This window comes from Diplotaxodon limnothrissa, linkage group LG13 (genome assembly GCF_057381915.1).
Source record: "Diplotaxodon limnothrissa isolate DT_005_m linkage group LG13, D_limnothrissa_male_GT1.1, whole genome shotgun sequence".
Taxonomy (NCBI): Eukaryota; Metazoa; Chordata; class Actinopteri; order Cichliformes; family Cichlidae; genus Diplotaxodon; species Diplotaxodon limnothrissa.
This window is the reverse complement of record NC_140608.1, coordinates 16,619,798-16,633,801: the sequence shown is the minus strand read 5'-3', so window position 1 is coordinate 16,633,801 and position 14,004 is coordinate 16,619,798. Positions and strand designations below refer to the sequence as shown.

At 39.5% G+C, this 14,004-nt stretch overlaps 1 protein-coding gene across 1 annotated transcript; it reads left to right on the top strand.

The window, feature by feature from the left end:
* The first annotated feature begins 2,557 nt into the window (after positions 1 to 2,557).
* agpat4 (1-acylglycerol-3-phosphate O-acyltransferase 4 (lysophosphatidic acid acyltransferase, delta)) lies at positions 2,558 to 7,878 on the top strand. Its single transcript, XM_085369385.1, has 9 exons — positions 2,558 to 2,830; positions 4,223 to 4,403; positions 4,646 to 4,815; positions 4,901 to 5,062; positions 5,180 to 5,333; positions 5,469 to 5,571; positions 5,650 to 5,725; positions 6,594 to 6,792; positions 7,443 to 7,878. Exons 2-9 carry the CDS (start codon positions 4,226 to 4,228, stop codon positions 7,532 to 7,534), a joined length of 1,134 nt encoding a protein of 377 aa, XP_085225511.1. The 5' UTR covers positions 2,558 to 2,830; positions 4,223 to 4,225; the 3' UTR covers positions 7,535 to 7,878.
* Positions 7,879 to 14,004: the final 6,126 nt, after the last annotated feature.

Here is a 14,004-nt window from a genome sequence, read left to right as displayed (position 1 = left end):
TTTATTTTGATTCGACCGAGGCATCCAAAATGTCTGTCACTGTGAAATAACTAGTTGAAGTGTGCTGTTATTAAGTCCCCATAAACTCAGAAATATGTTTTGTTTATTTTTACTTCGCTGCCATGTTTCACCTTCACCGAACATAATGATTTTTTCTCAAACTCTCTCTGCAGAGCTTAAACCCGAGTTTAACACACATATGGAAGAAGGATTTTTATGGAAACACAAAATGACTGGAAATTAGTCCAATGTGCTGCTTATGTTGAAACCTGAGAAAAGCATTTCAAGAAAGTGGGAAAAATCTCTCAAAATTGTTGCCTAGGAGTATTTTAAATATGTAGTAGTGCAGACAAAGATTCTGAGATGCTTTGCCTCGTAATTTCTGTGGTTACAAAGTGGCCTGCGTATCCTAGACTTCCCTACAGCCCCTTTGCTCTGCTTGTGTTTAGCATTTGACGATAAGGGACTACCTGAGCCACTTTAATATTTGTTTAAACTTATACGACCTTAAAATGAGAGCCAGAAACACCTCATCAACCCACTAGATTGGACTGTCATAAAACACCATCAGTCTTCTTACCAAAGCTTTGGGTTACAAAAGAAAAAGTAGAAAAAAGAAATATATGTTTGTTGGCTTGATGGGTCCATTAAGGATGGCATATCACACTTTTGCAGATTAAATAGAACACAGATTTGGTATTTATACCATAGGGAATGACAGGACTATCTATCCTGAGACACTTTTCTTTTCTAATGGAGTCGTGTTTAGTGAATCTTTATTACCCTCTGGTGTCAGCAAGTGGTATTACGTATGTACGTGTATGACGTATTCTTTTTGCCATTTCCACATTCCAGCTAATCAACAGATGCAAGGATACTGATGGTTACACCCATTTAAGGAGGATGTACACTGTATCACAAGATGTTTCACTAACTCATCTACACAAAGGATTTTGTAGAGGGTGCAGGAGCTGTGGCAGTTGTTGGAGGCAGTTGTTTCACTTAAAACGACAACTTTAATTGCTACATTTTGACTTTATTCTCAAATAGTGCTTTGAGTTTAATCTAAAAATTTATGTGCTGTGCAGAGCAACAGGGGAACTGTAGGTGAACTGAGCAGAGAGTCCAGAGTTTGGAGAACTAATAGAAGCAGAGTGAAAGAGTGAAATCTAAAGTATATCAGCTGAATCAAATTGGTTTAAGGCAGAGGAGCAGAGCTGAGACAGAGCAGCAGTAGTGGTTGGGTGGACTGGTGGAGTTGAGGCAGGTGTGGACAAGATGTTAAACTTTCTTCTTCTACTCAAATTCAGTTTTGTAAGGGGGCTGGAGCCCTGCTGCCACAGGTGACAGGGCAAGGTTCACCATGGACAGGTCTCCAATCTGTCGCAGCCAACCTGAGCTTAAACTGCCTATGTATATCAGATTGATCGCAGACTTACTTCGTCTGATAGGAAAAATTTATGGCAGGTTTTAAGTACAATGTTGGTATGCCTGACAGTCTCATTTTGCAACAGAAAAATAAAGTGAGATAACTTTATCTTACTGGATAAAACAGACACTGACAAAGTCTAACTTTGCAGATATAACTTGCAGTTTAAAAAAGGAGATAAATTGCAATATAGTTTAATAACTGTTAAAGTTGAATGCAAACCCAGAACCACATGTGCTACTTTACGATAATAAATTTACTAAAATATAATATTTAATTAAAGTCATTAAAATGTATTTATTATGTTGTCATCATTGTTGACATACATTCTAAACAGTTGTTTTGTTTTGTTCATAAAAATATATATTTTACCTTTGTGACCTGTAATTAAATGATATAAATAATTTCTAAAACTAATGGAATCCCTTAAATTTAACAGTTAATGAGTCCAGATTTGTATTCACTGCATTTATTTTGAGATCGATTGCTCCTTTAAACATTTTTCTTCTACGTACATACACTACATTACCAGCAGGGGGAGCTGGCCGCATGCACTCCATTAGCTAGTGGCAACGAAAGTGATTTCAGCCAATTACATTCAAGGGACGCCCACTCTGTGTGCTGCTAAATGCTACATTAAAAGACACGAGGCCGTCGTTACTACTCTTACCCACTCAAATCGAAACAAGGAAGCGACTTACGACGTTTCTTGGGTTTCAGAAGAATTTATCACGTGTATGACGAAAACGTTGCGCCGCCCATGCCTCCCACGCGCTTCCCGCTTTTCCTGTGACCAAATTTGGCATCGGAGCTGGAAGGGAAAAGAAGAGGTCTCACTCAGCCCGAGTTTGTGAGACCAACAACAAAAAAGAGTGTAACCGCACCAGGAAATGTTGGGATATAGTATAACTTTCTGTTAAAAACATTTTGTTTTTTAAAGATTATATCGGACATAATAACTATATGAGAAGAAAAAGTCTATTATTACAACGTCATATTTGTTGTCGTTGTATTAGTCATATGTTCCACTTCATTATGTAGAGAAAATCCTGTGTTTTGATTGGGCCAACAAAGAGTAGACGATCTTCGCGCGAGGCTGTCTGCAGAGTTTCTCGAAGGTGGCGCAGGTTCACACATGTCTTCATCCCGCGATCCAGGTTTGGCAGGCGGATGGGTGTGGTTCCTCATGCTGAAGGACGTTTCACCAGATGGCCGGGTGGTGCATAGTTCTAGGCCTGCGCACTAACAGCTGAAGGACGAGGGACATCGCGAACTGGAGGTGGCATGGACGTGTAGTGGGATAGTGGTGTTTGGTTGTCTTTTAAATTTGTTCATTTACACTGTTTGGAAAGGTAGAAAGGTGTCTGAGGCAGGAACACTGGGCACTAATACAGAATCAAGGTAAGTGTCACGTGTTTGCAGGTGTGTACATGGGTTTTGTGTTTAAGCAGTTTGGTCATTTTCCAGTCGTGTTTCTCTGTGCTCTGAAACAGCTGCTAACCTAACAGTTAGCGTAAGGAAAACTCAGTAAACACAGAGAAGGCCGTTGTGGGATTGACTATGAATAATTGGTGATATGGTTTTCCCTGTTCCTGAAAAGGTCATGTGTTGTTAGGAGCAAACAGCAAACAATTGCCCTCTGATTGGCTGTTTGGCTCTGGAATGCAGCTCAAAGACACTATTCAGAGGGGGGGGGGGGAGTAAAAACGTTCAAAGAAATCCTTTATGTCAGACTCGATTCATGTTTTAGAAACTCTGAGAACAGTTTTGATCACAGCCTGGCTTTGCGTGGAACAAATTAATAATAGTATATAACATATTTTGCTTCTTTGTATTTTATATCCTGGTTGCTTGTGCCTCAAAGGTGGAGAATGTATATATTATTTTCTTTATTATTGTTTTTCAAACGTTTAAAAACAGGAACTATTAGAAAGAAACAGTTGGGAAATAGGCTAATATACTGAATCTTGTGTCTATGTATGGGATGACAGTATATGAGACAAAAAGAGAGAAGAAAAGGACTATAATGTGGATTGGACTGAAAGAAATATGGCAACTGGCCTGATGGAGTGATGAAACCAGATTTGACATTTTTGGTTCAAATCGTTGTCAGTTGAGGAAGGCCCACATGCATCTCTCAGGTCCTGTGTCTGGTCATTTATCTTTTGGTTTTTTTTTTTTTTAAATATTTCTCAGAGACACAATTTTCAAGTACTGTCACTGTTTGCTATAAATAGTTTTTTAGTCCTGTCATTACTTCTTTTGTCTTACACTCGTCCAGTTTCCTCATTTGTTTGTTGATTCTTTTTTTCCCCTCCTTGATGGTGCAAAGATACTGTTTTTATCCCTGTCAAACAGTGTTATATTTGACATGTTTCATAGTCTCAACAAAAGAAATGGGAACAATTATAATTATGTGTGTTTGCAACAGGCTGCTTGAATCAGAGAGACACGGCACTGGTTCTAGAGTTGGATCCTTTTTTTAGTGGCTTGACAAGCAAAAAAATGAAAAACAAAAACACTTCTTTTAAAGTGGTCATGTACAAGGACTGAAAAGCCTGGTGAATTGTTGCTCAAAGCTTCTTTTTCAAATATAAAAAGGTCGGGCTACTTGCAAAGTATTAAAAAAAAAAAAAAAAAAAGAGGTTGTTCCAGACTTTAGGACAGTACAGTACTGGACATAGTTTCTCTACCTTTGAGTCACAAGCAATCAGAAGCCAACAAAAAATGAGACGATTTTATTTTATTGTTGTTACCTGATGTAATTAAATGTCTTCTTATGAACTTTTACAGAACATGGGGCTTCTTCAGCTGCTAAAATCCCAGTTCTTGTGCCACCTGATCATCTGCTATGTCTTCCTGGTCAGCGGCCTTATTATCAACCTGTTGCAGCTTTGTACTTTACCTGTGTGGCTGGTCAGTAAGCAGCTGGCCCGCAGAATCAACATCAGACTGGCCTACTGCATCTCCAGCCGTATGTATAACCTTAGCTGTACCATTACAACCTGGCTGTTTCCCAGAAGCAGAAAAGTTTTTTCTTCTGCTTCTGGGAGAAGAAACCTTTAGTTTCAGTGGTTTCAGTGGTGCTGTTGGTGTGAAGTTATGACAACCCTCTGCTGCACGAGTTCCCAGAACTCTGTACTGCATGGCATCATTTCACAAAAGCAATCCAGGTGTCCTTTACTCACATGTACCTGTTTGCGTCTTTGTCCTTAGAGATGGTTGCTATCTTGGAGTGGTGGTCTGGGACAGAGTGCACACTCTACACTGACCCAAAGAGTTATCCACTGTATGGAAAAGAGAATGCCATTGTGGTCCTCAACCACGCTTTTGAGATAGACTTCCTGTGTGGTTGGACCTTCTGTGAGAGATTTGGAGTTCTTGGGGTAAGTGAAAGTAAGCCAGAAAACTTCACCCACCCCTCAATTCAATGCTTCCCTCCAGTTCTTTCAATGTGTTCTCAACTTCCAGAGCTCAAAAGTGTTAGCCAAAAAACAGCTGGCTTATGTACCGATCATCGGCTGGATGTGGTACTTCTTGGAGATAGTTTTCTGCAAAAGGAAATGGGAGGAAGATCGAAGGACGGTGAATGAGAGTCTTGAGAAACTGCGGGATTACCCAGAAAACTTCTGGGTGGGTTTCAGTCTGTGGTAATTTTAGAATCAAGAGAAGTGAGAGTGATATTTTTGTGGCCATAATTATAATATAATTATATAACACCCAACTTTTTTTTTTCTTTTTTGGCAAAAGTTCTTGCTTCATTGCGAAGGGACACGCTTCACACCAAAGAAGCACCAGGTCAGCATGCAGGTGGCTGAAAGCAAAGGGTTGTCCAAACTAAAGTATCATCTTTTGCCCAGAACCAAAGGATTCTGGGTAACAGTTCAGAGCCTCAGAGGGACGGGTGAGTTTGTCTTTGTCTATGTATTTAAATGTGGCCACCAGAAAGTACCCGATCAGTTTTATGGGGCGGGGGGTGGATTTGCAAATCAAATGAAAGGTGGCGCTGACTAACCGCCGCATGTTCCGTGTTGTGCAGCTGCGGCTGTTTACGATTCCACGCTGAACTTCAGAAACAATGAAATGCCGACTTTGCTGGGGCTTCTTAACGGGAAAAAATATCACGCAGACTTATATGTGAGGTAGGAACTGATGTTTCACACACTTGTTGCTTTTCATTTCCTGTGTGCTGGTGTAACCTTCATCTCTGTGACATGCAGGAGAATTCCTCTAGAGTTGATCCCAGAAGATGAGAAGGAGTGTGCTGAGTGGCTCCACAAACTTTACCAGGAGAAGGTGAGAGTCTTAAATATTCTGATGGATGCATGATTTTCAAAAGAGACGCATTAGGTAGAGGTACTAAATCACCCAGTTTCTTATTACTGAAATAGAAGCCATACTGATTAGATATGTAGCCTAAAATAAGTGCCTCTTCTTTTCTTTTTTTCCCCCTGAAGGCTGATGCACTGTTTCACACTGAATAGTAGTACTATAAATAAATGGGTGGCTCCATCCTCTTGTAGGGGTATTTTTGGTGCTACAGGAACTGGTAAACAGTGTCTTTGAAATTTTTTGATCCAGCCACTGATCTTACAGAAGTGCCCAGACAGCCAAAACCTGGATCTGGAATCATCTCGGATTTGAATTCCACATGAAAACATAAAGATTTTGGTGTAATTTAAAGAAAGCAGCTCCAGCAGAGAACACAAACAATATTAAAAAGCTGGAAGCTTTTGCACTTGAGTGGAAGATTAGTGTGAGGAAATATTTATTGCTCACCACAAATGGCATTAGTGGTAAAAATTAACTTTGAGGGTAGGAACAGTTTGGCTCGCGGACCTTTTTATGGAGATAGAGTCAATGTCATTTAACAAATTGACCTATTATATACACAGTTTTGAAGGTGTGGTGAGCTTATCTGTGGTTTTGGCTGACTGCCATGCCACCTTTTTAATTACTTTTCAATCCATGCACTTTATAACTGAACTCTTGAATCTGAACTTGGGAATGTTAAACTTTGTACACACTTGGTTCCATTTTAGCTCTTACTGGGTTTTTTTTTAAGACACACAGCAGCCACGTGGCTTTAAAAGAACCAACTTTAGCCGTGCTTCCCTGTTGTGGGTTTTGGTGTTGAGCTGCCGTTGCATTAATTTGTTAACAGGATAGCTTTCAAGAGCACTACGCAAAGACTGGGCGCTTCCCGGGCCCCATAATGAGTCCTCCTCGTCGACCATGGTCCTTGATCAACTGGCTATTCTGGTCCTGCCTGCTCCTGTACCCTCTAGGCCTGCTGCTCACTCAGCTGATCAGCTCTGGATCAGTATTTACCATCGTAGCTTCCGTGGCTGTCTGCTCTGCAGGTTTGTGTCATCCATTCACAGGCAAGGTCAAGCCACCATAATATGGTTTAATACGGCCCATCCCTCACTTTAACCAGCTCCTTTTTGTCCAAATGTTACATAAAGCAGCAGATTTGACACCTCAAATGTAAGTCTCCCTCTTTTATTTTATTAATTCATCAGTATTGGGAGCATGTCCATAACAGCATTCAGGCATGTGCTTAAAATATCAAAGTTAGATATCAAGTCATCCACCTGATTCTTTTTATTATTATTATTATTATTTCACTGGTTTCACTGTTAAATGGAATTAATCACTCTTAACAGCACGGGTTTTTCAAGAGCATGTTGCAGTTTCCATAATAAATAAGAGGCCTTGATACAGACTTGGAGGAGATGGCTTAGGTGTTATCAGTTATTTAAAAGAGCCAGTTAATGTGCAACATTGCTTCTCATTTCAAAGTGACGTATTCAGCCACGTCACTAAATTGTCATAATAAAAACGCTTGATAATTAAAGGGCATATGCACCACATTCAAAGTCAAATTTACTGTGGAAATAAAAATGTCCCATTTCAAAGCCTGTCAGCACTTCTTTGTGACTCACTCAAACAATGCTGTAGCTTCTCTGAATCCTGTGGTGATTTTTTTTTTTGTCTTTTCTTCCCACAGCTTCACTGGGAGTTCGCTGGATGATTGGCCAGACTGAGATAAAAAGAGCCTCAAACTATGGGAATAAGGAGGTTTCTCTAAACAACAACTAGTGTATTCTGGAAACGGCGTCTTTTTATTGCAGAGCTACTAATCTGCAAACTGCCGTCAGGAAAACTTGTGCCAAAACAGTCCTGCCAGACTGCCATTTGCAAGTGCAGACCTGCTTCAAAGCAAGCGCAGACAGGATAGTTTTACACTAACGCTATGCTGCAGAAGACTGGGGACTTGGTAAGCAGGTTAAACACAGGATTAAAATCAGAGTATGTTTGAGAACAGCCAAGACCAACATTTGCTATAGAAACAAATTTAATTCAACCAAAAGGCAAGTGGACTACCTCAATGATTGCACTGTAATGCACAGATGACATTTAGGAGGTGAGAGAAAATAAAAATTTTGCACAAAAAAAGTGGCCTTTGTTGTTGTTTGTACTTAAAAAAAAAAAAAAAAAAAGTAGTGAATGAATGGTATGACGAAGATCAGGGCCTTTTTTTCTGCTCAAATTTGGCTACAATCCAGACAAAAGAACAGGACTTCACCAGCAAATAGTTTATTGTTAAAAAAAAAAAAAACCTGAGCCTTCCAGTTGATATTTCCTCGTCTGCTAAGGCAAGGATGACTTAACTCCCAGTATGAGAATATTTTGGAGCATTAAGACATTGAATAGATGCTAAAGCAGCGTCTCAACTGCGACTACACTGGGCGTAATGTAGAAACTCGTAGTCAGTTTATATTCTTCAGGTAATAAGGAAGATTGACCAGCTAAATTACATCTAATCTACACGTGTGGCTTTCTTTTTTTTCTAAATAAATCAGTAAGTGAACCGATGTGCCGCACGGTTCCATAAATATAGTCCGTCCGTTTATATGTTGGCAGTAAAAACAAAAGTTCCAGTAACTTTTTGTTGACATTCACTGTTGCAGTCTTTCCATCTACGGCTGTGTGACAAAGTAATTGAAGTTGGTGCGATTTGCATGGTCTGAGAGGACGAAGCTCAAACTCCATGTGTCTCCTGTTTGCCCACGACCATCAACCTTTCATTCCGCGTATGCTGATAAAGAATGAGAAAATTGTAAAAAAAAATAAACTGTTAAACAGTGATGCAAGCATCCAGTGAGGAAAAGTAATCATGCAACAAGAAGGAAAAAGAGAAAATGCCAAACCACAGAGACACCTGGTGGTAACACGCCAGCAGGACACAAGCTAAAATTTCTTACCTGCTGATCCTGATGTCCTCAGGTGCTGGTTTACATTAGTAAATAAGTAAACAGTGAATCAATATCTTCAATAACAGAATTAAAAATATTAATAGGGAGGCTGATGCTGAACGCCTCGATTTAGACATATGAGAAAGAATTGGATCAATAAGTTTGGATACAAACTCAAAGCTCAAGCCTCATATTAGCTGATGTTATGAAAGATGGTATCTCTGCACAGCTCCATCAACTTTATTTTGGGAAAAGTGACCTACATGTGTAGGCAGTGGTTAAATTAATAAATCAGTATGAATAATTTTACACAGGAAATGGTGACTAAAAATCAAAACAAAAGATGAGTAAAAAATCTCTAAAAAAATTACTAAATTTGAGCCACTTGAAGCACATTAACACATGAGCTCTGTATGCATCACAGGTCTTTTAAAGTTCACACATTTGCAGGTCAGGCCTCTCAAGTGTTTATAGAACATTTTCCAATGCAAACAAACGTGCCCACAGTCCAGTAGTGAGTCATCATAATGTAAACCCATTTTCCATTTACACAATATAAACCATGTAGTTAAACTATTAAAATCTTACCTTAACCTGGAGGAAATTCTCAGAAAATTTCACAGCATAGATATAGGTTGTTTTCTGATTAACTCTTAATCAAAAGATAAGATATGAAACCCTGGTCAAGTGCATAAAACAGAAGTCTCTCACACAAAGTTAAAAGCCTTAGAGAACTCCTCATTTCTGTATATTTAACTAAAAAACATTAGGACTGTGTGCAGCACTGTACTGAATCATTTTCCAACATTTGTGGAAACACAGTATAAAAGGCAAAAACAGAGTTTGTACAATTCCAGCAAGCAGGAAAGTCAATATTCGGCATTACTGCCTTTATTCTTAAACATGGCCTGAACTGTCTTATGCAAGCTTTCTTCTCATTTCTTTAGCAGTCTTCAGGAATAGTTCTCCAGGTTTCTTGAAGTTCATCTTTGGATGTTTCTGCCTTTTGTTCAGTTATGTGTTAAGACCATCGCACACCGGTTCATTAATACTACGGTCCGTTCACCACTGACTTTCACAATTACAGTATTACACAAGAACTGCTGTTGTGTAACTTGACACAACAACCATATTAATTTTTTCTTTTGAGAAACCGTAAATTGTAAATTATTGAATTTCTGTCTCATTTTAAAGGACATGACTATCAGAAACTGTCCATCTGCAGCAGATAATTTATTTCAGAACTATGTCTTCTTTTGTTCTCCAATTCCCAGTGCATGATATGCCAGTGTGAAATGGCTTAATAAACAAGCAAGCAAACAAAAGCATTCTTGTGGAAATGGTCAGGACCAGGAACTGGACTGAAAATGAGTGAAAAAGAAGCCAATGTCCGAAGAGAAACTTTGGACATTTGGAAACCTGGAGAACTATTGCTCAAAACCACTTTGGAAAAAAAAAGAAAGCCTGGCTTCTTGCAACCAAAACAAAAAGAAATGAGTAGTGACTCACAACAAATGGTGTCACATTTGTCCTTTCTTCGAGTTTAATCTGTATCTTTATGTCATAGTGGCCTGAGGTGCTGTCACACCTTATGAAAGCACTAGCCTTGAGCTGATAATGCTGTGCCTCGCCCATCAATTCAGGCGTGTGACATGAAGACGTGGCTGTGTTTTACAGCTTTGATTCGTGCAGTACAGCACAATAGACCTACTGCAGCTGCTAAAATCCCTCTTCCTGTGCAGTATAATCAGCATCAGAATGGCCTATTGCATCACAAGCTGTGTACACTAATGCCATTCTCAGCTACACAGATCACACTTGGATGTTAGGTGTTGTTGCTTAAAGGAAGACTTGTGTAATTTTACCTTGTTGCAGTAAACACGTTCAAAAACAGTTTTGCATCCAAAGACATCAGTTTGCATAACAGTTAACAGTTAAACGACTTTAACAGCAGTACTCTAAAATAAAACCTTTAAAGTGATAGCAGGCTTTCAAGCTTAGTGGTGGTTCATTTCAGAATGTTCACTATTCCCAGATTGTTTATGGAAATTCCTGTGAATATGGTCACAGGCCTTTGAGCAGAAAATGCTAGCTGTATATGTAAATCAAATGAATTTAACAAATGGTACTTCCAGTTGTGGTCAGGAATTTATGTGCACTTGTCATGGGCATGAATGTCATGGTAATTTGGGGGTTTTAATGATTTCGTTGAACTTTTATGTTTCCAGAAGTCAGGAAGCTCTTTCAGAGACAACTGCAGATTCCAAAATTATCAGTTCAAATAATCCTGCATAAGTAAAAGTTATACAGATGTGTCACAACTTTGTCATGGTCTGGAAGAAACTGTTACCCTTAGAGAAGCGCGCCATGAAATAGAAACGTGTAGAATGGCAGCAGTCACTGTCCAAAATGAAGCAAGTTTTACATAACTGTGGTCTGAGAGGGTGTTTCAAGATAGAAACCCCTGCTCCAAAATAGACAGATTCAAGCGCAACTGAAATTTGCAGCTACCCACATGGACAAACCAAATGTTTGCTGGAGAACCGTTTTATGGTGAGATGAGACAAAGATTGAGCTGTTTGGCCACAATGATGAGGCATGTTTGGAGTGAGGCTATCAAACCTAAGAACAATGTGCCAGATGTCAAGCATGGTGGTGGTAGCATCATGCTGGACTGTTTTGCTGGTACTGGTGAAGTGGATGAAATAATAAAGAAAGAGGAGTGCCTCCAAATTCACCCCAAATCAACAGCCAGATAACTAAAACTGGGACACAGTTGAGTGTTCCAGCTGGGCAATTATCCCAAACACACATCAAAACTGGTTTTGGAGTGGAGAAAGCATGCTAACATTAAGCTTCAGGAGTGGACTCCCAAAGCCCTAAAATCCTATTGAAAATTCTTTTGACTATGAACTAACTTCAAAGTTGGGCCCGTGCCAGGAAACCAACAAGTTTAAATAAAATTTAGGGATTCTGCCAAAAGGAGTGGTCAAATATGCAACCAAAATCATGTTAGAAGCTTGTTGATTGCTTCTCAAAAGCCATACTAAGTTGGTTGAGATCCAACTTAGTATGGGACATTTTAACCACACTTCTGTGCGGGTCTATGTATATATTTGACCCTGTGTAGATTATGGCCAACCTAAAATAATGCACGCAATTCTCATTTTCTAAAGTCATTAAAGATCTATCATTCCACCCTGGAAAAGAACAGTTCAAAGAAACCATTAAAAATCCAAAATTACGACATTCCCATGATGAGTATATGTAAACTTCTGACCACTTCTGTACCTGCTGCTGTCTTCGCTTGTGTGGCTACAGCTGTTTGCAATTGCGTGCTAAACTTCTGGATCAAAAGATGGCTTATTGGGGTAAAATACAGCAAACACTATCATACAGAAAATAAGACTAGCGAATTAAGGTCTATTCTTATCTGTTTATCTTATTTATTCACGTGAAATGTAGTTTTCTAATGTCATTAGCTTGAGGAAACAGAGTATTTATTGTAAATGCAAGGTCAAGGACACATTAAACTGATGGATTATTAAGAGTTGATACAGGCACAGACATAACCGGGGTCTTGACGCTATATTTTCTTCATGTATTGAAGGAAATTTCACATAAAAGAAATTTACTGTGGGAAACGTCCCGCGCAAAACTGTCCTCCCTTCATTCTGATTTGCGCATGTGAAATTCTAAATATACTCTCAGCTCCCCTGGAAGATTGACTGAGACTGGCAGAGACGCTTTGGTAATACAAAGTTCAACACTTTCCTCCAACTCAGATGATTTTACATTAACAGCTACCAGTTTCACCACTTGTGTTTTTCTTGGCACTGGTCTTCAGATGTTGAAAATGTAAGAAGAAGAAAAAGCACAGAGCTGTTTTGCTATGGATCAAAGATTGCATTATGAAATACACTCACGGTTCCAGTGCTTGTTCACCAGTCACATGGTAACAGCTCAGTGCAATTTGCCATGCAGGTCAAGATGACCGAACATCACAATAAGCAAGAAAGGTGATTTCAGTGACTTTTAATGTGGCACGGTTGGTTGTTGGTGACAGATTTGCTGGTCTGAGTATTTCAGAAACAGCTCATCTACTAGGATTTTCCTGCCCAGCCATCTCTAGGATTTATAGTTGATAGAAAGGCAACAGCAACTCTAACAACCCCTTGTTGCAAACAAGGTATGAGGTAAAGTATCTCTGAATGCACAACACATCAAACCTTGAAGCAGATGGGCTACAACCCAGTGTGTGAATGGGTGGATGACTGGATATGTAAAGCGCTTTGGGATCCTTAGGGACTAGTAAAGCGCTATATAAATACAGGCCATTTACAACAGCAGCAGAAGACCACACCCCAACCACTCCTGTCAGCTAAGAGCAGGAAACTGAGGCTCTAATTCACATGGGCTCACCAAATCTAGACAACAAAAGTTCGGAAAATATTGCCTGGTTTAATGAGTCTCAATATCTGCTGCGACATTCAGATGGTAGGCCCAGAATTAGTCCTAAACAACATAAGGTGGGGGATATTTTCTAAGCACACAGCCTACCTGAGTATTGTCGTTCCCCATTTCTATCCTTATAATGAAAGCGCATCAATCTTCTTATGGCTACTTCAAACACGTCACAAAGCCTAAATTATGTCTGTTTCCTTTGAACATGACAAAGAGTTCACTGTAGTCAGATCTCAATCCAATAGCGCACATTTGGGTGTGGTAGGAGGGGAGAGTCATGTCATGGTTATAGAGCCAAAATGTCTGAGGAAAGTTTCCATCACCTTGTTGAATCTAGGCCACAAAGAATTGAGGTATTTCTGAAGACTAAGTGGGTCTGACCCAGTAATAGTTACTGGTGAGTGGATAACACATAATAAGTTAAAATTTCACGGCGAGAGACAGACAGAACACATTCTTTAAAAAAAGAGAGTTCATTTATTAATATTGTTTGTACATGGCAAACACTGTGAGAGCAGCAGAGAACCAGAAGTTGTGTGTCAGTGTCTGTGTTCGGCCGTGAGAATGTTTTATGTTCAGCAGCAGGGAGGAAGAGCAGGCCCTGTTTCTCCTTTTCTTTGTAACGCCTTAGTCACATGAACAGCTCTTCACTGGCGGCCAGTAGACTTGAACATTGCTCCAACTTGAAATTTTCTCCTCAGCAAAGGCAAAGAAAAATAGAATAACAAAAAAAAAAAAAAACATCCTTCCCAGTGCCCACGCTTGCCAAATAGCAAGCAATACGATTTGTTGATTACATTTGGATGGTTCATTTCATAAAGGTAAAGCAGCCTCTCCTTCCATTTTGAG